A 25,115-nucleotide genomic window follows, 5' to 3' on the forward strand; every position below is an offset into this window, starting at 1 on the left:
AGTAAATTTAAGGAAGAGATAAGACAGATTTTTAATTATGGGTTATGGAGAATGGGTAGGAAAGTGGAGTCAAGGCTGAGGCAAGATCAGCCATGATTACGCTGAAAGGTAGGGCAGGCTCAAATTGCTTACTTCTGCTCCTGGTTTTTATATTCTTAAATTTACAAGAACATTGACATGCACCTCTAATATCTATTCTGGCTTTTAAGTGCACCATTTTGATGTCCACTCTGCTATTAGATGGACAAAACGTACATTTTTGCCATTAACTAGACAAGGGTTCACTGAGCAATCAGCGTTGATGGGATGCCCATGTTTTGCAGTCCCAAATAAACTGCCAGTATTGAGATAAAACCTCTTCTCCCCCACCCCTTTAAAGCAAAATCTTCTTGAGCTGGGGAAAACAGTACCCTGACATTTGACCTCAAGCTACTTGTGATTATCGATAGAATCACAGAATCCCTACAGTGCAGATGGAGGCCATTCAGCCCATTGAGCCTGCACAGGCAATATTCCCACCCAGGCTCTATCCCCATAACCCCACATGCAGGTACAATCTTGCTAATTTCCCCTGACACTAAGGGGCAATTTACCATGGCCAGTCAGCCTAGCCTGCACATGTTTGGACTGTGGGAGGAAACTGGAGCACCCAGAGAAAACCTATGCAGATACGGGGAGAAAGTGCAAAGTCCACACAGACAGTGACCTGAGTCAGGAATTGAACCCGGGTTTCTGGCACAGTAAGGCAGCAGTGCTAACCACTGCACCACCACGCCACCCCGATGTTGGTAAATTTATGGATGTGGCTACCCAATGCAAACATATTCAAAACTTAAGTGATTTGCATTGAATTAAAGTCATTGCAAAGGTAAATGAAGTTTCACCTCAGATTAAGTACAAAGTGAACCCTCTCCCAACAGCAACCTACTGTCAAGGAAATGTCACCTTTTGCAAAGATTCACACTCATGATTAAGGATGTGTCACTTAACTCCATACTTGGTAATTCCAAGGAGTTATATAAGAAAGAAATTGTCAACACCATTCCTTGGCTACCTTGAGAAGATGAAACCAATTTGGGAACTGATTGGAAATACACAGCAATGTAAATTAAGTAATTCAACTTCAGTTTGCAGACTCGACCACTAAGAAGATCTCCAACATTGAATATTGCAGTCTAACAGTGACATGTGAAAATAATATCACATTAACGACATTGAACTATCATAGCACTGTTCACTTCACCACCATGAGACCCCCATTTGTATCATGTCCCAGTATTTACCAATTGCTGAAAAGTCAGTTTATCTATGACCAGTTCTTAAAACTTGATAAAGTAAATGATTTAACTCAGTCTGGTATGGTGCTTGAACAATGGAACTGTTTGCTGCATCCTCTGGCCACCCCAGTAGGTTGTACGCTGGTGCAACTTGCTGCAGGATATATTGCTAAAAGAAGGGAAAAAAAGGAGAAAATTTGTGAGATCTTGTCAATGTAAATTCATAATTGACCAAACATTAGTAACGTGTTCAGTTACGGATACTGTTGTAGCACATTCTAACAATGGCATATCCCTTGAAGCAGATCTTGACAAACCCACTTGTCCCACACCCTGAGGTTGTTCAGACTTTTACACTCGTTAAACGATTGTAAAATTACAGCAAACACTAAGGACCTTAAATTCTGATCAGGTCCAATGTAGAAAAGTCAGCATAGTTGCTGGAGAGGATTTAAGATTTGGAGCTCCTCCAGCCAAGATTGTTGTTTCCACTAGTGGGTGAAGCTAGAACTAGGGGACATGGTCTCAAAATAAAGGGGAGCAGATTGAGGACTGAGTTGAGGAGGAACTTCTTCACCCAAGGGGTTTTGTATCTTTGGAATTCACTGCCCAGTGAAGCTGTTGAGGCTACCTCACTGAATGTTTTTAAGGCAAGGATAGATAAATTTTTGAACAGTAAAGGAATTAAGTGTAATGGTGAGTGGGCAGGTACGTGGAGCTGAGTCAACAAAAAGATCAGCCATGATCTTATTGAATGGCGGAGCAGGCTCAAGGGGTCAGATGGCCTACTCCTGCTCCTAGTTCTTATGTCCTTATGATTCGGCCCAGTATTCGACAGTAAGCCATTGGTCGGAGAGGAAGGGAGAAATGTCCCCATCTTCTGTCAATTGTAGATGTGTGAGTGGGTTCCTCAGCTACCTTGAGAATTCATATATCCTCAATCTAACGCCTAATAGTGTAAAACCCAGTGAAGCACAAACTCTTATCACATGAGCCAATTGGCCTCATTTTCACACTCAGTCCAACATTCTGCCGCTCCACACTTTTGAGCATTGATTGGGATTCTGACGCTATTGACACCACCTAAAAGCTACAGACCACCCCAGCCCAAGTATGCGATTAACCCTCTCCCTAGGACCTCACTTGCAGTGAGAGTGTGCCGTAGTTCAATATTTTATTTGTTGTGGGGCATGGTTTGGGGGGTGGGGGGGCAGCTGGAAAAATTCAACTCTATAGGCTTGGTTAAATTACATAGAAATATGACAGGCAAGTGGATTTATGGAGCACTATGCAAGAACAGAAGTTATTAAAATTTAAATATTCAATTATTGCCATAACTTCTCAAATATAAAGATTTCAGCATGGATGGATATTTTTTGATTCATAATGCCCAATTCTGTATGAGAAGGGACAAGATTAATCCAATTCCTTGCTTTCGTTCATAATGTTTCATTTCTCTTCAAGTATATCAATCATTCTCTTGTTGCATATAATAAGAACATAAGAACATAAGAAATAGGAGCAGGAGTAGGCCATCCAGCCCTTCGAGCCTGCCCCGCCATTCAATAAGATCATGGCTGATCTGTCGCTGCTCAGTTCCACTTTCCCGCCCTCTCCCCATAACCCTTAATCCCCTCTCCTATCAAAAACCCATCAACCCGCGTCTTAAAAATATTTAGCGAGGCAGCCTCCACCACTTCAACGGGCAGAGAATTCCAGAGATTCACCACCCTTTGAGTGAAGAAGTTCCTCCTCAACTCTGTTCTAAACCGCCCCCCTTTTATCTTGAGGCTGTGCCCCCTAGTCCTATTGTCTTTTTTGAGCGGGAAGAGTCTTTCCACCTCTATCCTATCCATCCCATTCATCATCTTATACGTCTCAATGAGATCTCCTCTCATTCTTCTAAACTCTAACGAGTACAAGCCCAGTTTATTCAGCCTCTCCTCATAGCTCAACCCCCTCAACTCCGGTATCAGCCTAGTAAACCTCCTCTGCACTCCCTCCAAGGCCAAAATATCTTTGCGCAGGTACGGCGCCCAAAAATGCACACAGTACTCCAGTTGCGGCCTCACCAATGCCCTATACAGCTGCAGCAAGACCTCCCTACTTTTATATTCAATCCCCCTCGCTATGAAGGCCAGCATCCCATTTGCCTTCCTGACCACCTGCTGCACCTGCAAGCTGGGTTTTTGCGACTCATGCACAAGGACCCCGAGGTCCCTCTGCACCGTCGCCTGCTGCAGTTTTTCGCCTCGTAAGTAATAGTCCATCCTACCATTTTTCCTACCAAAGTGGACCACCTCACACTTGCCAACATTAAATTCCATTTGCCATTTCCTGGCCCATTCGCCCAGCCTTTCTAGATCCTTCTGCAGACTCTCCACACCCTCCGCACAATTTGCCGTTCCCCCAATCTTGGTGTCATCAGCAAATTTCGACACTCTACACTCGGTTCCCTCCTCCAGATCATCTATATAAATGGTAAAAAGCTGAGGCCCCAGCACCGACCCCTGGGGCACTCCACTAGTCACCATCCGCCAATCCGAATAGCACCCGTTGACCCCCACTCTCTGCCTCCTATTTGACAACCAATCCTCTATCCACGCTAACACCCTACCCCCAACTCCATGTCCCTCGACCTTCTGCAATAACCTCTTGTGAGGCACTTTGTCAAACGCCTTCTGAAAATCTAGAAAGACCACATCCACCGGCTCTCCCCTATCCACCGCCCTAGACACATCCTCATAGAACTCCAGTAAATTTGTCAGACACGACTTCCCTTTAAGGAAACTGTGCTGCGTCTGCTCTATCAAGCAATTCCCTTCAAGATGCCTCGCAATTTCCTCCTTAATGACAGATTCTAACATTTTACCTACCACAGACATTAAACTAACTGGCCTATAATTCCCCGTCTTTTGCCTGGCACCCTTCTTAAACAACGGCGTAACATTAGCCGTTTTCCAATCATCCGGCACTTCCCCGGAATCCAGCGACGTTTGGAAAATAACCACCAAGGCATCCACTATCACCTCCGCCATTTCTTTCAGAACCCTCGGATGCATTCCATCCGGTCCTGGGGACTTGTCCACAATCAGCCCCTCCAGTCTGTCGAGCACCGCCTTTCTAGCAACAGTAATGTCATTAAGACCCTCCAGTCCTACCACCTTTCTATCGCTAACACCCGGCAAATTATTCACGTCCTCCTCCGTGAAGACAGAAACAAAAAAGTTATTCAATACCTTAGCCATATCCCCATCCCCTATCACGAGGTCCCCTTTCTCATCCTCTAAAGGACCAACATTCACCCTAGCCAGCCTCTTCCTTTTTATATATTTATAAAAACTCTTGCTATCCTTTTTTATATTAAGCGCTAGCCCAGCTTCATAGTTTCTCCTACCCTTCCTTATCAACTTCTTTGTCAATCTTTGTTGACATTTAAACCTCTCCCAATCCTCTTCTCGCCCACTACTCTTAGCTACTCTAAATTCCTCCGCTTTTAGTTTAACACTAAATTTACTAAATTTACTCATTTACCCTGAGCTGGAGCTCCTCCAGCAACCTGCACTTACTGCAGACATGGTCACTGGGATGAACCCTAGGGTCCACCAGTTCCCACATCATACAGAAACCACACATCACATGCCCCTCCATTATTTACTGTAGTAGTTTTGAAAAAACTTTTTTTTTTGTTTTTCAAACGAATTCACCTGGCCTTTTTTCCTTCCAGCCCTTTTTGATATTAAGCCCTAGTAGCTCACTCTGCTTCCCTCTCACTCCGCTGCCCGCTCAGACCCTGCCCGCTGTCTACACCAGGCCTCCTTTTAAACCTGGCGCTGATTTAAAGCTGATGGCCCACAACTGCCTGCTGACCACTCCCTCAGAATTCTTAAAGCAGTAAATACAATAAATAAATGCTTTAAACAGTTCTACGAAGAACAAAGTGCTTTAAACTTATTTTAAACAGGTTTTTAACAGGTAAAATCTTAGCTCTCTCTCTGCTCCTTCACTCGTCTGCTCCAGCAAACAATGGAAGGCTTCACCTTGTGGTCAGTTGACATTTAAATCTGATGGACCACAACTGCCTGCTAACCACTCCCTCAGAATTCTTAAAGCAGTAAATACAATAAATAAATGCTTTAAACAGTTCTACAAAGAACAAAGTGCTTTAAACTTATTTTAAACTGGTTTTTCACAGGTAAAATCTTAGTTCTCTCTCTGCTCCTTCACTCGTCTGCTCCAGCAAACAATGATTGACTCAGCTGCAGTAACATGAAGTAATGTATTCCATGTTCACCAAATAGCATGTTTGAACTCAGTGTGTATGTTTCCACTTGAGGTGAAGGGATTGAAAGGTTATGGGGGGAAAGGCAGGATCAGGCTATTGAGTTGGATGATCAGCCATGATCATAGTGAAAAGCGGAGAAGGTTTGACGGGCCAAATGGCCTTCTCCTACTCAGATTTTCTGTGTTTCTATGTTTGTACAGCTCCTGCTCTGCCCAAGATCGCAAGAAACTATAAAGGGTCGTGAATGAAGCCCAGTCCCCTACGCAAACCAACCTCCCATCCATTAGCTCTGTCGACACTTCCCACTGCCTCGGAAAAGCAGCCAGCATAATTAAGGACACTACGCATCCCATACGTATTCTCTTCCACTTTCTTCCGACAGGAAAAAGATACAAAAGTCTGAGGTCACATACCAACCCCCGACCTAAGAACAGCTTCTTCCCTGCTGCTATCAAGACTTTTGAATGGACCTACCTTTTATCAAGTTGATCTTTCTCTACACCCCAGCTATAACTATAACACTGCATTCTTCGCTCTCTCCTTTCCTTCTTTATGAACAGTATGCTTTGTCTATATAGCATGCAAGAAACAATATTCTTCACTGTATGCTAATACATGTGACCATAATAAATTAAATCAAAATCATTTATTAATGACTTTGTTCACAAAATATTAAGGAGTCCAAATTGTAATGTCACATTTTGTCATTATCTTTGATTTGATCTGATTTGGAAGTGGGAAGTGTAGACACAGTCAATGGATGAGAGGCTTGTTTGCGTGATGGATTGGGCTACATCTCTCCATGTTAGCACTAACAAAAGCCTATATTTTGAATTACGTTGCAGGGTTTTTTCCTATGGAATAGATTAATCTTTATTTAAATTCAACATCAAACCCTTACGCTAAAAATGTTGTACTCCTTGTTCCGATCCACCAACTTGTCGAGGTAGAGCAGTACATTACTTGCAGCATGCCATGGAAGAAACTCTTTCTCCTTATAAAGATATCGTATAATCTCCAGGGGAATATTCTGTGGTAAATAACCAGCTCTAGAGCAAACACAGAAGATCAGTCACAGTCACAATATGAAAGTGCTCATGCAAATCTGAGCAATTGCGTTTCAAAGTAAGGTATTGTAGAAAGCCACTTCATGTTTCAAACAGTTCCTCACGCAGAAAAGAAAACAACAATATGGGAGTGACACGGTGGCACAGTGGTTAGCACTGCTGCCTCACAGCACAAGGACCCAGGTTCGATTCCCAGCTTTGGTCACTGTCTATGCGGAGTCTGCACATTCTCCCTGTGTCTGTGTGGGTTTTCTCCGGGTGCTCCCATTTCCTCCCACAGTCTGAAAGACATGCTGGTTAGGTGCATTGGCCATACTAAATTCTCCCTCAGTGTTATCAAACAGGTGATGGAGTGTGGCCACTAGGAGATTTTCACAATAACTTCATGGCAGTGTGACACTAATAAATGAATAAATAAACCCAATGAAATTAGAAAACAGAATCAGTCTCTAATCCCTTAAACCTACAATGTTATCAGGGTACCTTTTGCCTCTCTCTCACCTACACACATTCTAATTTTCCCTGTCTCCAACTAGTACGCAGGCTGGAATCTCATTATAACTCCAAATATCTCGACAGCAAGTCCAGAAGTGCATGTAATAGGCAAGGCAGCTTGCCATGCACAATGATGCGGCAGCCAACCAATTAGATATTCATGGACAAGATGCCCGGCCAATTGTGTGGCAGAGGCAGGCAGGAAGTTGACAATCCTGCTGTTACCTCATGGGATCAAAAGTCCACTTATTTAAAGGACGCCCAAACAAGCACTGATTTCCTGCAGTCCAGCAGCATCAGCCTGGTTGTGTGAGTGGGCACCTCAACACTACAACCGCAGCTAGAACCTTCTAGTCTTCATCCAGAGCTGCTGCTACCATCTTTTCATCTTTCCACCCCCCTCCCCCCCAGCCCTGGATAACTATATCTGCTGCTACCACCAGCACATAGCCCCATGGTTTATCAAGCCTGCCCACAGGTTCTGCTCCAGACCATCTGGGAATGGCAGGAGGTCATGTTTCCCAGGAGGGGGTTCTCCCACTTGACCAAGGCAGCCCAGAACCGAGGTCGCAGCAGAGGCTAGCAGCTGTGGGCCCAACTAATAAAAACAGTGCAGAAAAAGGGTCACTGATCTCCTGTTCTCCACAGTGCTAAGCATTATGGCGTAGACACAACAAAGTGGCACTCATAAGCGCATCAAGCAATGTAAATGTGCCAGTGCAGAGGGATGCCGGGCAGGACTTTGGGTCCCCGAGCCCTGTACAAGATCGAATGTGGGGAAACCAGTTCATAATGTGAATGTTGTCCCATCTGCATGAACATGTGTGTGTGTATGTGTGTGTGTGCATGCGTGTGTGTTTGCATGTGCATGTCTGAGTGTGCATATGCATGTGTATGAGGGTGCATGTGCAAGTGTACGTGTGCTTGCGTTTGTGTGTGTGTCTGAGAATGCATGTGCGAGAGTGTGTGTACGTGTGCATGTGTATGTGTGTGTCTGAGTATGCATGTGTGAGTGTGTGCTTGTGTGTGTATGCATGTGTACGTGTGTGTCTGAGTATGCGTGTGTGCGTGCGTGCATGTGTCTGAGTGTGCATGTGTGAGTATGTATGTATGTGTGTATGTGTGTGTGCATGTATGCGTGGAACACTTGTTGTCATCAGCCTGCCTGCTGATTAAGGGGTTAGGGATCCATTAAAAAGACTTCTTTCTGTCTGCAAGACCTAAAGAGTGTATAACACCAGGGAGCAGGCAAAGACTGGGGTGTGGGGTGGGACGGAGGTGGGGGTGGGGGGTGCATGTGTAGCAGGAATCAGAATCCTCCTGGCTGCCAGCAAAGGGCAGCCATTGGGACTGGCTGGGAAGGATGGTGACCAATTCTGTGCTGATGGAGAGGCCAGAGTTTCAGCGAATCAGAGTGAGAATGTCTCCAGGCTGGTATTCAGAACTGAACATACATGATACAGACATGATGGACAGAATTCTCTGGTCTCTCGCCAGAGCTGCCAGTGACAATGGGGAATTTGACACTTGGCCAAATCTCCGTTCACTGCAGCGAGGCCGGAAAATCCCAGCAGTGGGCGAGGTCAGAGAATTTCAGCCAACGTGTTGATGGGGTAAGGGACTGTGTATAACTGTGAGCAAATACTTTGAGTTCCCCACTTCAGTACTCAGAGTCATGACGGATGGTGAAAGCAGCCTGTAGCAAGCCCGAGCTCCACCTCCAAGGTAGACCAGTCCTTGGTGTACAGGAAGGTGCTCTGCCTGTAGTATAGTTGATGACATACTTATGCTTGACGTCACGTCACGCTGCCCCCTGGTTGCCATCATCCTGAGTGACCTGACCATCTGCTGGTGCCCCCAGTGGGCATCATGGCCATTACCATATCTGGCCCAGGCTCACACTCACCAGTTCTCCAGAGCTCACAGAAAGATTGGCTGTGCTTGACCAAGCTTGTCTGCCTGAAGTTAACTCTGGACACAGGACAGATTTTACAGCCCTCCCTCCTACACTGACAATCTATGCCCAATGGGGCTTGTCATGTTTTTATTGTGATATAACACCCGGGACTTATTACTGAACAAGACAGAGGGAACCAATCATAAGAACATAGAACATAAGAACATAAGAAATAGGAGCAGGAGTAGGCCATCCAGCCCTTCGAGCCTGCCCCGCCATTCAATAAGATCATGGCTGATCACCCAAGGTGACAATGCAATGCCTCACTGCAATGATCTGTACGTAACTGAACTTGTTCATTTTGTTAGTGGCTAAAAACTGGAAGTATTAACACCACTGAACAAGCATCCTAAAGATGCAATGAGCCAGTGATGAGGGATAATCGCCATATGAATAGTCATATTCAATGAAAGGGTTAAAAGATGCAGTGGAGCAGAGAAAGCATGCACACATTTTCACTGTAATACAGTACACCAGGGCACAAAACTGTGGCCTGTTATTTCTCAGGCAGAAATCTCACAATGAAGCATCGAGAGCCTGTCTAAGCAGATAACATAGGGAGGAAAACTGTGGGGTATAGGTTTATTTATCTATCCACAACTCAGTCAGAATTCAATAAATCAAACATCGGGACATGGGAGAGGTAATTGACATCTATAAACCTAACCACAATCTGGGATGTTAAGGACAGCTTGTACTGTGTTCAAACATTTACACTGATTGTAATACTATAATTGAGCAGGTGTATAACAGGTGTGCTTGGTTTTTAACATTTGTAACTTATGCATGATGTAACCCGAATCAACAGTTGTGAGTGGATAGCAATATCTCCTATACTTTGATGGGTTTATGTTAATTACTTGGAATAGAATCTGGTTTTTAGCATGTGTATCTTATCATGATGTAACCCTAATCAATAGTTGTAAATAGATATCAATAACTCCTATAGTTTGATTGGTATATGTTAATTACTTATAATAGAATCTAAAAGTATATATGATTCTGTAAAACATGGCTGGCCACTAGTTAGCATGCTAGAGTCCTTGCTATAACTTGCACAATAAATGGTTGTTCTAAACTCCAAAAGCTTGGCCTGGCTACTTAAAGGGAATAAGATTGGTAACAAGTTAAAAGGCCGAATACCAACAATCCCACAAGACCCAGTATATCTCAAATTGAATTTATATAACAGGAAGAGTGAAGATTTATCTCACTTTAAGTAACAGGGGAGGTGGTGTTGCAGTGGTATTGATTACAGGACCAGGAAGCCAGAGCAAGATCTGGGGACTTAGGTTTGAGTCCGGCCATGGCAAATGATGAAATTTGAATTCAATAAAAATCTGGAATAAAAAACCTGATGAAGAAACAATTGTCATAAAAAGCCATCTAGTTCACTAATGTCTTTTAAGGAAGGAAATGTGCCTTCCTTACTGGGTATTTGGTTTAATGGGACAGCACGATGGCATAGTAGGGTGCCACGGTGGCACAGCGGTTAGCACTGCTGCCTCACAGTGCCAGGGAGCAGGTTCAATTCTGACCTCGGAAGGAGTTTGCACATTCTCCCCGTGTCTGCGTCGGTTTCCTCCTGGTGCTCCGGATTCCACCCACAGTCCAAAGATGTGTGGGTTAGGTGCATTGGCCGTGCTAAATTGACGCTAGTGTCAGGGGCATTAGCAGGGTAAACATGTGGGTTAATGGGAATTAGGATTGGGGGCATTGCGGTCGGTACAGACCCGATGGGCTGAATGGCTGCCTTCTGCATTGTAGGGATTCTATGAACAGCAAAACTTGTTGCAAAATCAAACACAGTATACAATCTTTACAACTAAACCATTATTCAGTTTGAATTAAATCATAGTACTGTTAGATACTAATGACATATAGTATAGAACAACTGATATTACACTGGTACATTTTTTGTGGCTCCCATTGGCACAGACAGATTTTTTTCGATGTTTATGGGGGATGTTTGGTTAGTGTCTCCCGCTGCGGAGTTCCTAGTTTTACATTAAGTATAAAATGTACCTGGCTAGGTTGAAAGCATCATCGATTAGCCCTGCTCGGTTTCCAACTGAGATCACCTGTCAGGGTCAACCAGACAAAGAAACTATTCAGCAATGAAAAACACGCCAGATGTTGGTGTTTAAAACGATACAACTGACACCAGGAACGCATATCAATTACCTCAGGATTGGTCATGAGTTGCTCAATTAACAATCTCCAGTTCCTCAAGTCGTAGTTAACCCGAATGTAGCTAGTCTGATTCAGGTTTCCTAAAAACCAGCTACTGTTATCCAGGAAGATGATTCTGTGATGCTCTGTCAAAGAGAAAGGACACTAACGGTTAATTCAGTCAATTGCACAACACGCTGCAGACAGGGAGGAAAATCCCACCCGGAGCCTTGACATGTTAGCACTTGGGTGGGGTTTTTCAGTCCCCCCGCTGCGGCAGGTTTTCCAGCAGCTTAGCCAGCTTGACGTTGGCCTTCCGCTCCTGCTGATACCTACAGGACTCAGCGTGACTCACCAGTCCCTCCACTGGCGAACCCACCACGGAAGGTTGCCTTCAGCGGGGTCCCGGGGTTCCCGCAGGAGGGAAGGACTGGAAAATCACACCTACTGCTTCTTTCTCCGCAGATGCTGTCAGGCCTGATAAGATTTAAAATTGTTTATTTCGTCCCTGGAGTCAAACTGACCTCACAGCTGCGGATGAACTATGATTGTATCAGAAACAATTAGGCAACTGCTAAAGAGATAATTTGACAATTCCTTTTGACAGAAAAGGAGCAAATTTATATCCCCCCACCAGAAATGATGCATTATGATGATGAAGAGAATGGCACCAAAATCGTGATCCATACACCTGGCACCGTCTTAACTTACATGAGAGGGAGCATTAGGCATCCTGTTTTTTAATGAAAAGTTGTGGCTTGTATAGTGTCAACCCCGATTGTCAAACTGTGGCAGGGGATGTAGCATGGTTACAAGGGGTCACAGTGAGTTCTCTCAAATATATCTACTCTGTGGAATGTTTGGGGGCCAGTAAGAATAGGAATGGTCCCCTCGGCCCTGTAAAGAGTCCTTGAGCCGTCTGTACACATCATTTCTGGTGAGGGGAAGTATTAAAAATCTGCTCCACTTCTGTTAAAAGGATTTATCAAATTATCTCTTTAACAGTTGACTCTTTGCCTCATAGTTCATCAGCAACTATGGGGTCAGTTTAAGTAAACATTTTTTAAATCTTATCAGATCTGGCAGCATCTATGGAGTGAGAAACAGTAGGATTTTCCAGTCCATCCCTCCGGCGGGAATCTCCGGACTCGCTGAAGGTGACCTCCCACGACGGGTTCACTGGCAGAGAGACGGGCGAGTCACGCTGAGTGTGGTAGACATCAGCAGGACTAGAGGAAGATCCTGCCGGTAGCCAATGTCAAGCTGCCTCCGCCGCTGGAAAACCCACTGCAGCGGCGGGGAGCTGGAAAATGTCACCCAGTGCTAACGTGTCAAGCCTCTGGGTAGGATTTTCCTCCTTGTCCGTGGCATGCTTCCCCCCAGTGGGAGGCAGTGTGCCGCTCACTGGGGGCGGGGTCTTACAGTCCCGGCATTGTCAACGGGGCTTCTCATTGAACTCGCCCCTTGCCGCTGAGAAGCCTGCACACTTGGCGGGACTGTAAGATCCTGCTGGCGTGAACACCAGCAAGATTTTGCCATTTGTTTCTCCCTCCAGAGATATCGCCAAATCTGCGGAGTCTTTCCACCATGTTCTGTTTTCATTTCAGAACTCCAGCATCAGCCATATTTTGCATTTACTTTCAAATCTAATTTGTCTCAACACAAAGTTAACCAGTTCAAGTAATAAATAGCTTTGAATCTATTTAAGGTTTATTTATTAGTGTCACAAGTAGGTTTACATTAACTCTGCAGTGAAGTTACAATGAAAATCCTCTAGTTGCCACACTCCGGCGCCTGTTCGTGTACACTGAGGGAGAATTTAGCATGGCCGATGCCCCTAACCAGCATGATTTTCTGACTATGAGAGGAAACTGAAGCAGCTGGAGAAAACCCACGCAGACACAGACAGTGGCCCAAGCTGGGAATTAACTTAACCCTGGCGCAAATGAGGCAGCAAAACTAACCACTGTGCCATCATGCCACCTGCAAGGAACTACACGAGGTCGCGAATGTAGCCCAATCCATCACATAAACCAGCCTCCCAGCCAGTGACTCTGTCTACACTTCCCACTGCCTCGGCAAAGCAGTCAGCATAATTAAGGACTCCATGCACCCCGGGTATTCTCTCTTCCACTTTCTTCTGTCAGGACAAAGATATAAAAATCTGAGGTGACGTATCAACTGACACAAGAATAGTTTCTTCCCTGCTGCCATCTGACTTTTGAATGGACTTACCTTGCATTAAGTTGATCTTCCTCTAGCTATAACTGTAACACTACATTCTACACTCTCTCCTTTCCTTCTCTATGTATGGTATGCTTTGTTTGTATAGTGCGCAAGAAACAATACTTTTCACTGTATACTAATACATGTCAATAATAAATCAAATCAAATCAAATCAAATCATGTTAAGCATGCACAATCTGATGTGATTATCTTCATGCTAAAGCCACTTAGATTTTACAATTTCGGAACACCAGAGAAACGCAAAAAAACTGAGGACAAGATGTTACTTGCACCATTAAAAAAGTAAACTATGTAATTCAGTATCAAAATTCCACCAATACAGTTTACAATGGGTGAGCCTGAAATTTTGCAAGTTCATAAACCAGATTTACGTAGCTGAACAATATATTAATAAATTAAAGTAATACCTGTTTTGTTATTAATCCATATCATTGTCTCTGATAAGATATGGCTTAAGTTCCCTACCGCGACAGTGAGAGGGATTTCCCACAAGTAGCTGGAAAAATAAAGCAGAGGTGGGCAAAAATTACTGTCAGAAATATTATTACACAAACACTTCGCCCTCTCATGGCTAATTCCTATCTCCGCTATGTACAGAGGCATTATCCTGTTCACACAGTAACATCACTGACAATAATTCCCTGCCACCTGCAGATGGAGAAGGTAGTCAAGAAGGCATGTGGCGTGCTTGACTTCATCAGGTGGAGCACTGAGTTTAAAAATTGGCAAGTCATGTTGCAGCTTTATAGAACCTTAGTTAGGCCGTATTTGGAACATAGTGCTCAATTCTGGTTGCCACACTACCAGAAGGGTGTGGAGGCCTTGGAAAGGGTACAGAAAATATTTATCCGGATATTGCCTGGCATGGAGGGCATTAGCTATGGGGAGAAAGTGGAGAAACTTGGTTTGTTCTCACAGGAATGACGGAGGTTGAGGGGCGACCTGATAGAAGTCTATAAAATTATGAGGGGCACGGACAGAGTGGATAGTCAGAAGATTTTTCCCAGAGTGGAAGAGCCAATTACTAGAGGGCATGGTTTAAGATGACAGGGGCAAGGGTTAAAGGAGATCAGTGAGGCAAGTATTTTATACAGAAGTTGGTGCCAGTGGAGGTAGTGGAAGCAGGTACAGTAGTGACTTTTAAGGGACAAAATATGTCTTCAGGATGGGAATAGAGGATGTGGTCCACAGAAGGGTAGGGGGTTTTAATTCAAATGGGCAGCATGGTCAGTGCAGGCTTGGAGGGCCGAAGGGCCTGTTCCTATGCTGTAATTTTCTTTGTTCTTTATTCTTGCCCTTAGATCAGTTACATAAATAGTGTGAGATAAACAAAAGAGATGCTTGCAGACATCAATCAGATAAATTGTGGTTAATTTGATTACACTTTTCAAATGAGGCATTGTGCCTGGAATGTTGGCTGTGTATCCAAAATCAATTGAAGACTGTAGCCTGATTCAAGATACCCTCACACGGTAAGCCCACATCCATTCTAAATCCTGGTGACCCTCGCTTTGTTTAACTTGTTTCATTTGATTAGTGTCTGAATTTTACTTCCCAAAACAAACCTTGAAGCTGCAATAAATTTGAAATACAACTGTCACCAGAGAGGCAAGATGGGAGGTGTCTTTGGTAAGATTATGGCTATTTGTTTAATTCAATTTTATATTGGTGGTTGTGGGGCAGGAATCTTACCGCTAGTCATGATGGTTGATCAGTGTGGTGAGCCGGTAAGATCAGGGGAGACGTGGAAAACCAGGTTTACGCCCATGATGGGGGAACAGGGCCATGGCTGGGAGGCAGTGGGGATGTACTCTGCATCGGGGATTGACCAGGGTGGTGATCATCTGATAGGGGTGAAGGGACAGGAATCAGAGGGCAATTGGTGAGGGGGGTGGTATGTGTGAGGGTATAATGCCCAGGGGTTGGAGGGAGTAACAGATCTCCCAGTGCACTGCGATCAAGATGCATGCGCAATAGCGCCTCTACAGCTCAGCAGCCAGCTTCCAGGCAGGATTAAGCTCCGCTCACTCCCTTACTGGCAAGAGTCATATTTTGCTTCATTTTCATTAAGTGCCATATGATTTTGTCTGGGAGCTTGCCCAAAAAAAGGCTGCAAATCTTTCCCAATTTTGCGTTCGTTCAGAACTTAGAATTGTTTTGGTAAAATCGCCCCCTGTGTGTTTGATTCTTGTTTGGAATCCAGTATTTTTTAAATAACATTACGGACTATTCCTAACTCCAAAATGTCAACTATAAAATTCCAATTAACTTTTCAAATCCCACCACACTAGACAATTTCTGATCCCACTGTGGATTTTGCAAACACTTGTACACAACAAAAGCAACACATTAATCTGCTCATAAAATTGAAAATATGAACTAAGCTGTAAGTGCAAATGATTCTTTATTGAAACAGATGGCATCAAGAATTGAATACTTTGCAAACATTTTCAAATGCATGTGCTGAATTCAAAGCCAACAAGTAATAACTTTCTTTGCTTTATCTTTGCGTCACATCTCACGCATTCTGCTGTGAATTAGGTTTCCACTACATCAGTAAACATAATTTCAAAATACAAGACAAATTGGTACTGGAAATGCCAGGATTTATTTGTCCTTGAAACACAGGAATTTTATAGGTTGTCAATGGATCGTGGGGTGGCACAGTGGTTAGCACTGCTGCCTCACAGCGCCAGAGACCTGGGTTCGATTCCTGGCTTGGGTCACTGTTTGTATATGGAGTTTGCTCATTCTCTCTATGTCTGCATGGATTTCCTCCAGGTGCTCCAGTTTCCTCCCAACGATGTGCGGGTTAGGTGGATTGGCCATGTTAAATTGGCCCTAGTGTCAGGGGGACCAGCTAGGATAAATGTATGGGAATAGAACCTGGGTGGGATTGTGGTCGGTGCAGACTCAATGGGCCGAATGGCCTCCTTCTGCACTGTAGGGATTCCATGATTGGAAAACTTATGATAGGCTACACACTTAACCTGTCCTGTTTTGTCTGTGTGTGGAACAGACATAAAAATTCCATAAAAATCTGGCTAAGTGTAGCATCCAATGTTATGGACATATCAGGAGGTGCGTTGGCAGAGTTCGAGCTGGGGAAAATGGCAAAAAAGCATGTCTGGCTGACTCCCTGTCACGCTCTTTGCACTTTTACAAGGGAGAACTTCAAAGCAACCCGCCTGTCAGAAGCCAGTTGAAATAAGTATGAAAGCCATTAGCAGACACGTTCAGAAGGCTGAAGAATTTAGCAGGTGTGTACAGGACCACCGCCCCTCCCCTTCACCTCTTTGCCCACGAGAGGCAAGTACAAAGTGGGAGGTCAGAACTCAGTGGTCTCCATGACGACAAATGTTTGCAATTGTTAATTTGCTGAGCATGAGGAACTGGGTGCCGGTCCCATCAGCAGCATGGTGCCACCACGTTGTGCCACCCTCTACCACTCCAATGATCTCAACCAGGCAGCTTAAAGTCTATTTATTAATGTCACATGTAGGCTTACATTAACACTGCGATAGGGTTACTGTGAAAATCCCCTAGTTGCCACACTCTGGTACCTGTTCGGGTTCACTGAGGGAGAATTTAGTACGGCCAGTGCACCTAACCAGCACGTCTTTCGGACTGCGAGAGAAAACCTGAGTGCCTGGAGGAAACCCACGTGGACACAGGGATATCGGGAAGACTTCGCACAGGCAGTGACCCAAGCCAGGAATCGAATCCAGGGCCTTGGCACTGTGAGGCAGCAGTGCTAACCACTGTGCCACCGTGCCCACAAGCACTCACAGTCGCTCTGCCAGTTGCCCTTCATTTCAGGTTCTCTGATTGGTCTGTCCAGAGCTTCAGGCCTCCCTAATTGGTTAGCATTGCTAGAGGCAGTTTCCTAATTGGCCACCCTGGGAAGATTATGCCCCATCTCTATTAACAGGATCCAAGCCACTTGGTTGAAGCCTTTCCTTATTGAGAGAGTTTATTCACTAATTCCATTGCACAGAACTGCTCCCACACACCTAATGTCCCAGCCATCCCCTAGTTAAGTCTTTTGATTAGAACAAAAAAATCAATAAATTAAACAAAAAAGAGAGGGGGCGATCACCTATTTAAATATACTCAAAGACAATCAATATCTAATACCTCTTAATCTTAACAATAAAGTTTGAAGTTAGTTTATTAATGTCACAGGTAGGCTTTCATTAACATTGCAATGGGATTGCTGTGAATATCCCCTAGTCGCCACAATCCGATGTCTGTTCAGGGACAGCGAGGGAGAATTTCGCACGGCCAATGCACCTAAACCAGCACGTCTTTTGGACTGTGGAAGGAAATCAGAGCACCTGGGGGAAACCCACGCAGACACGGGGAGAACGTGCAGGCTCCGCACAGTCAGTGACCCAAGCCAGGAACTGAACCCAGGTGCACTGCGCTGTGAGGTAGCACTGCCAGCCACTGTGCCTCCATGCTGCCTATGTGATTGACATTAACAAGTCTTAACAATGTAATTGATAAGATATTGATAAAGTCCCGCCCCACATACACACATCCGTGCTCGCAAACTGGAAACCAGGCTTGTGATTCGAAGGGGAAAATTCAGCCAATATCTCATTCCCCAATAGTAATTCAGTACTGTTTATATTGTACAAATACCAATATCTGCTTTTACACTACGAGTCTGGTTTTATCTCTCTCTCTCTGTGCATGTACAATGAAATAAAACGATTACCTGTGATTTGAATAAGCGGGTTTAGCAGATTTTGCAGTGCGATCATAGATAAAATGTTCTTGGCTGATGGTTAAAACATTAACACTGCTCTCATTCCTAACAATGGTGACAACAGGATACCCCATCTGTAATGTCCAACCATCCATGACTTCTTTGATGTTGATGTTTTTTCCGATTCTCCGCAATGTCTACATAAAGGCAAAAATACTGGCATCTGAGGCATTGCAGATGTTTTCAACTCCATGCAATCTCAACAGCAGTGAGATCATTCAAAACCCATTACAGTGGGGGCTGGTAGAATCGCTAAGATTTACACTTGAATGACTGCAGTGAAATCAGGAATCTCCCAGGCCGTACAAACGTTCTCGTCAATAAGGGTAAGGATGCATTGTCAGTGAGGAGTTAGGACTGGATTGTATTAAAATGGAGTTTATCTAGTGCACAACAACAACTGATTGTATATATATATATATATATATAGTATCTCCAACATAATAAAACATCACTACGTGCTTCGTGGGAGCACTGTGATACACAATTGTTCACCAAACCAGCTTGAGGTTATTGAGTTGGATGGGCATAAACTTGGTCAAAGAGATGGGTCTTATGAATCATAGAATCCGTACAGTGCAGAAAGAGGCCATTCGACCCATCGAGCTTGTACCGACAGCAATCCCACCCCGGTCCTATCCCACATATTTACCCTGCGAATCCCCCTACCATGAATGGAGATAACAATGTTAACTCTAATACCTATTAATAAGTTTATTTCTTCACTGAATTGTGTATTATGCTGCAAATCAGCACATAAAAAGGGGCAACAATGTTTGCAACTGACCTCATTTCATGTAGCCAAAATGCGGTTTAGTTCCAAAATCATCCAACTTAATCAGAGGATCCCTAGAATGCAGAAGAAGGCCCATCGAGTCTGTACCAACTCTCTGACGGGGCATCTTACTCAGGCCCACCCCCTGCCCTATCCCCATAACCCCACACATTTATCTCATTAATCGCCTAACCTCCACATCTTGGGGCACTAAGGGGCAATTTAGCATGGCCAGTCCAGCTAATACGCACATCTTTGGACTGTGGGAGGGAACCGGAGGACGCAGAGGAAACCCACGCAGACACGGGAAGAATGTGCAAATTTAACATAGTGACCCAACCCAGGAAGCAAACCCAGACCCCAGCGCTGTGAGGCAGTAGCGCTAACCACTGTGTCACCATGCTGCCCAATTGCCACAAAAGCATATGAAATGAACATCATTTTAACATTTTAAAATAATTGGGGTATTCTCCAGCCTCCCAGTGGCTTGTTTCCTGTTGATGGGTTCCTGTGGTGAGATGCTCACACTGGTGAGGGGATTCCCTGGTTCCCTCCACTGTCAGTGGGATTTCCCATCAGTGTTAACCCACGCAGTTCCGAAACCCACGGGAAGGGATGTGCTATCGGCGGGACCAGAGAATCCCATCGCTGTGAACGGCCACAGAATTCTCCTAAATGAATAAATGTCTTCAAAAATAAAAGCTACACAGATCACAACATACACTGCAGTATTCTGCTGGAACATGCAAAATAGTTTGTCAATGTGTAACTCAGAATATATATAAATGAGTTACACATTGACAAACTATTGGGGTTCTCTAATATAGTGACATCTTGGAATATATATAAATAAGATGTCACTATATTATAGAACCCCAACAGTACCAAAGGAGGCCATTCAGCCTATCGAGTATGTACCAACCAGAACCCCACCAAGGCCCTATTCCCGTAACCCTCATTTACCTTGCTAATCCCCCGATACTAGGAGTAATTTAGCATGCCCAATCAACCTCTTTGGATTGTGGGAGGAAACCGGAACACCCAGAGGAAACCCACGCAGATACAGGGCGAATGTGCAAACTCCACACAGACAGTGACCCACGGCTGGAAATGAACTTGGTCCCTGGCACTGCAAGGCTGCAGTGCTAACTACTGTGCCACCACGCCAGCTACCTTTCAAGATGAATATCTTGGAATCCATCATGATCCAACTCAGCGGAAAGAAAGTTTCCACTAAACTGACGAAGAACATCATATCTCTGATGTTATTAAATTCTAACCTTGGATGACCAAGGTTAGGGAGTGATTCGAAGGTTAATTGCGTACCAGGGTTGATTTGCTGTTCGCAAGATGCTTGGGCCATTTGATTCATCCCTGTATTTTAACAATGGCCAGAATTTTACTGGCACATCGCCCCGATTCCAGGGAAGGCGAGGCATTCTCTGTTGGCCTCGGGTGGGATCGTACGGACCTCGGGCGAACGTGCCGGTGAAATTCCACCCAATGTGTTCCAATAAACAGCATAAAAATAATCTGTAGCCATCAGTACGAATGTTCTCATGTCAACACACATAGAAGATAACACACACAAAACAAAATGCAATATGGCCACTAATGCTTTAGTTCAGATGATTGCCACAAGCCACAATGCTTTAAAGAAAAGGGTTACCTCTGTAAGTTTGTTCCACAGGTCATTTCTTCCTGCATTACCATACATATGTTCGGTTAAAAAGTCCTAGATTGGATAGAGAAGAATTGGAATTGAGAAGAACCTTGAACCATAGCCAAGCAAATAATTCACTCTCCCAAATGTTGCGCAAAGAATTCAACTTACTTATGACCACAAGTAAGTTGTCATAAGTATTAAATCAAATAATCAGATTTCCTGAGACTTAAAACTCTTTCACACGAAATCTTGCAACACAAGCAACATCCTGTTCATACAGCCCTAAATGTTGTCAGTGGGGGGGGGGATCTGGCCAATCCTAAATTATCAATAATCCTGGCAGTTTCATACCTCTTGTGCCTTCAGATCTCATTAAGTAATTTATGCAGCAACTTCAGAAGCAAAGTGACTGCGGAGAATTCAGCAGAATATACGGCACAGTGGAGCCAAAGGTGAGCCGGTTCAACCGCGAGGGTTCTTCCAGAATTAGTTGGTGTGATTGAAATGTACATTGTTCTTTTCCAATCCATGATGGGTGCCAGAATAGAAAGAAAGGCAGCAGTGTACTCCGCAATAAGTTACAGCCAAAGTGAACACTCTATCCCCAATTTTAATTGGGGCAAGAGATGAGGACAGAGCCACCGAGGTAACTGTTAACAGTCAGGCCATTTTAACCCCTGGACTTTATTTAAACACAGTGAGAAGTCTCACAATACCAGGTTAAAGTCCAACAGCTTTATTTGGTAGCAAACACTACTTGTGTGGCTTTTGCTACCAAATAACCCTGTTGGACTTTAACCTGGTGTTGTGAGACTTCTTACTGTGTTTACCCCAGTCCAACGCCAGCATCTCCACATCCTTACTTAAACACCAATCTCCACAGGCATTGGTAGCAGAAAACAGTCCCGTTTGTTTCTCTTAGATAATGGGGAATAATTTCAGCTGCTCTGCAGGAAAAGTGCAACCAACAAGTCCACCTTCACCTAAGAATGGTTAAATTGTCAATGAATTGTTAAAGGTGAAAATCCATTCATAAAGATACATGTCAGTGATATTGCCTTTTAATAGCAACCTGGGGAAAGCTTCACAATTGGATCTTGAAGGTCATTGCAATTACTTCTCTAACTGTGTCAGTTAGCCATGAATGTGAAATCAGGATGTTAGCCAATGTGAAAAAACATTTTGGCAGTGCAATGGGTTGTAAATGGTAGGTAATGATGAAATATTAACCTTCACTAAATGTAACAGTTGCAGAAAATGCAAACTTGTTGCTATCTGCTAACTTGCACGCCGGCTGCATGCAACTAACATTAAACACACAACTGTCAACTCTGCGTGCTTCTGCCAGAAGCTCCCTGCATGCATGCTAATGCCCTCACTAAAATGGCAGCCAGCACAGCTAATACCTGAAGCTCCCTGCATGCATGCAAATGCCCTCACTAAAATGGCAACCAGCACAGCCAGTACCAGAAGTTTCTTGCATGAATGCTAATGCCCTCACTAAAATGGCAACCAGCACAGCCAGTACCAGAAGTTTCTTGCATGAATGCTAATACCGTCACTAAAATGGCAGCCAGCACAGCTATCACCAGGAGCTCCCGGCATGCATGCCAATGCCCTCACTAAAATGGCAGCCAGCACAGCTAGCACCAGGAGCTCCCAGCATGCATGCCAATGCCCTCACTAAAATGGCAGCCAGCACAGCTAGCACCAGAAGCAGGTACACATTCAAAGAACATCTTCTTGGCATCCATAGTGACAGAAAGAACAGGTGCTACAGAATGGAGCTTCACTGCCAGCAGTGTTAAGAGCACATTGGCAGAGCAGACCTGATGGGCCAAATGGCCTACTCCTGTTCCTACATCTTATGGTCTAAGGAAACTTAACCTGCTTCCAGGAAACATCTGTTTGCCTTGAACATGAAGTAAGATTGCAGAGCGAAAGCCCGAGCTGGAACAATGCATAGTCACAGTTCCTTAATTTTACTTGACGCTCATCTTTATTATGTATATAATAGATTCATTAATGCATTTTAATTAACAACGCAGTAGTTCCGTGAGTGTTTGAGCTTATGCTGAGGCACACTGTGTTAATTTTTTAAAAAACAAATCCCTGCAGAGCTAGGGAAAAAAACAAATTGCCCTCCCTATTATAATTGCACTGTAGGTGAGAAGCAATTTAATTCCACTGATTATTATGTGTTAGCGAAAGATTAACAATACATATGCTATGCTCAGAATGGGTTTGACAGATTAATGGTAAACATAGCTTGCTATCAACAGCATTGATCAGGCCAGAAATTGCAACAAGAACAATAGTGAAGTTATCAGTCCCTTTCCGTTACACTGGCCAACGACTGCTAGTGTTCACACGAATGCAGGAATCTAGATGTTGCTACGAGGGTTGGGCGGCACAGTGGCATTGTGGTTAGCACTGCCACCTCTCAGTACCAATTTCGATTCCTAGCTTGGGTCACTCTCTGTGCAGAGTGTGCACATTCTCGCTGTGCCCCCCTGGGTTTCCTGCGGGTGCGCCAGTTTCCTCCCACAGTGCGAAAGACGTGCTGGTGAGGAGCGCTGGCCATGCTAAATGCTCCCCCGGCGTACCCGAACAGGCGCTGGAGTGTGGCACCTAGTGGATTTTCACATTAAATTCATGTAGTGTTAACGTAAACCTACTGGTGACATTAATAAATAAACTTTAAGGAATACTTTGCTCCTCCACAGGGGGAGCTGTTGCAATCTTCGGCACTGAAATGACTGCAACACCTTGGGCCGGAATCTTACCATCATTCACGCCAGCGGGATTTTCCCATCACACTGCAGTGAACAGATATTTGGCTGGCCGTGAAATTCTCCGATCTCGCTGCAGTGGAAGCATGGCATGACTGGCCGGTAAGATTGCGCTCCATGGATTTGCTGCACTTACTCAATAGTTCCACACCAAATAGGACTGAACAAGCTGGTGCACTCTGCAGTAAGTAAGTTTTTAAATGGCATAGTGAGTGATCATTACTGATGAAGAAACTCTCTGGCACAGAAAATTTTAACTTGCAACTGTGGAGTCTCATTCCCTCAGAAGAAATTAGTTTTGTGTCACAAGTTGGCTGACATTACCACTGCAATGAAGTTACTGTGAAAGCCCCCCAGTCACCACACTCTGGCACCTGTTCGGTTACACCAAGGGAGAATGCAGCTTGGCCAATGCACCAAACCAGCACATCTTTCGGACTGTGGGAGGAAACCCCCCCAGACACAGGGGCAATGTGCAGACTCCTCACAGACAGTGACCCAAGCCAGGAATCGAACCCAGGTCTCCGGCACCGTGAGGCAGTAGTGCCGCCATCGGTACTGGCGATTTTGTTTTTTTTATTCATTCGTGGGGCATGAGCATCGCTGGCTAGGCCAGCAATTACTGCCCATCCCGAGCTGCCTTTGAGAAGGTGGTGATGAACTGCTGCAGTGTCTCTTGTAGATAGTACACACCGCTGCTACTGAGCGTTGGTAGTGGAGGGAGTGGATGTTCGTGGATGTGGTGCCAATCAGAAAAGACTGTTTTATTTTACTTGTTCTGTCTATCTCTTCCCGTAACAAGTATCCAGATGGCTTGAAGAAATTGAATTCTTGATTTAATCTGTAAAAGTTCCAAAAGTTACTAAGATCCAAACCTATTTACATTCTTGTGATTTTTATTGCAGTTTCGTGGAGACATGTATCACACACACACACACACACACACACACACACACACACACACACACACACACACACACACACACACACACACACCTCGATCAGCTGTCAGATAATCGTGCATAAGACTTTTACCCACCTGTAATCCTGTTTGAAATACTTGCTGTCCCATAAAGTTAGCCACCATCCGAATCAATGCAGCACCCTTGGAATTAAAATCAAAGAGTATTTTAATTAAGTTAAATGAGCAGACAACAGAATTTTACCGTTCTGCCCGTCACGGGAATCGGAGCAGGCAAGGGGCGGAAAATGGGGAAGTCCGTTGACCTCGGGCGGGATTTTATGGGCTTGGGATGAGCGAGACCACAAAATCCCAGCCCAAGAGTTCAAATACTAATCACCCCAACTAAAAAAACAGAAGAATGCTGGAAAATCTCAGCAGGTGTGACAGCATCTGTGGAGACAGAATAGAGCCAACGTTTCGAGTCCAGATGACCCTTCGTCAGATGCTGTCAGACCTGCTGAGATTTTCCAGCATTTTTCTGTTTTTGTTTCAGATTCCAGCATCCACGGTGTTTTACTTTTGTTTTTATACGAATCACCTCAATTCTGTTTTCATATCTATAGTCTTTTAATGGAAAACATTGCTAGCCATTTGATAAACACACACGTACTTTAATATTTTCTTACGTCCTCTTTTTGTGTAAA

General features: G+C 44.4%; 1 protein-coding gene across 2 annotated transcripts in view; it reads right to left on the minus strand.

Annotated features, from left to right (window-relative positions):
- LOC145344548 (thyrotropin-releasing hormone-degrading ectoenzyme-like) overlaps window positions 1-25,115 on the minus strand; it is a 130,050-nt gene that overhangs the window by 14,692 nt on the left and 90,243 nt on the right. For both annotated transcript variants that reach the window (XM_080191744.1, XM_080191743.1), the window contains exons 8-15: window positions 24,547-24,612; window positions 20,719-20,784; window positions 18,224-18,411; window positions 13,908-13,996; window positions 11,266-11,399; window positions 11,107-11,162; window positions 6,464-6,611; window positions 1,349-1,446 (exon numbers count right to left, since the gene is read on the minus strand). In XM_080191744.1, coding sequence (XP_080047870.1) covers window positions 1,349-1,446; window positions 6,464-6,611; window positions 11,107-11,162; window positions 11,266-11,399; window positions 13,908-13,996; window positions 18,224-18,411; window positions 20,719-20,784; window positions 24,547-24,612 — 845 coding nt within the window. The remainder of the gene's footprint in view (window positions 1-1,348; window positions 1,447-6,463; window positions 6,612-11,106; window positions 11,163-11,265; window positions 11,400-13,907; window positions 13,997-18,223; window positions 18,412-20,718; window positions 20,785-24,546; window positions 24,613-25,115) is intronic.

This window comes from Carcharhinus amblyrhynchos, chromosome 6, assembly GCF_965287045.1.
Source record: "Carcharhinus amblyrhynchos chromosome 6, sCarAmb.v2.hapA, whole genome shotgun sequence".
Lineage (NCBI taxonomy): Eukaryota > Metazoa > Chordata > Chondrichthyes > Carcharhiniformes > Carcharhinidae > Carcharhinus > Carcharhinus amblyrhynchos.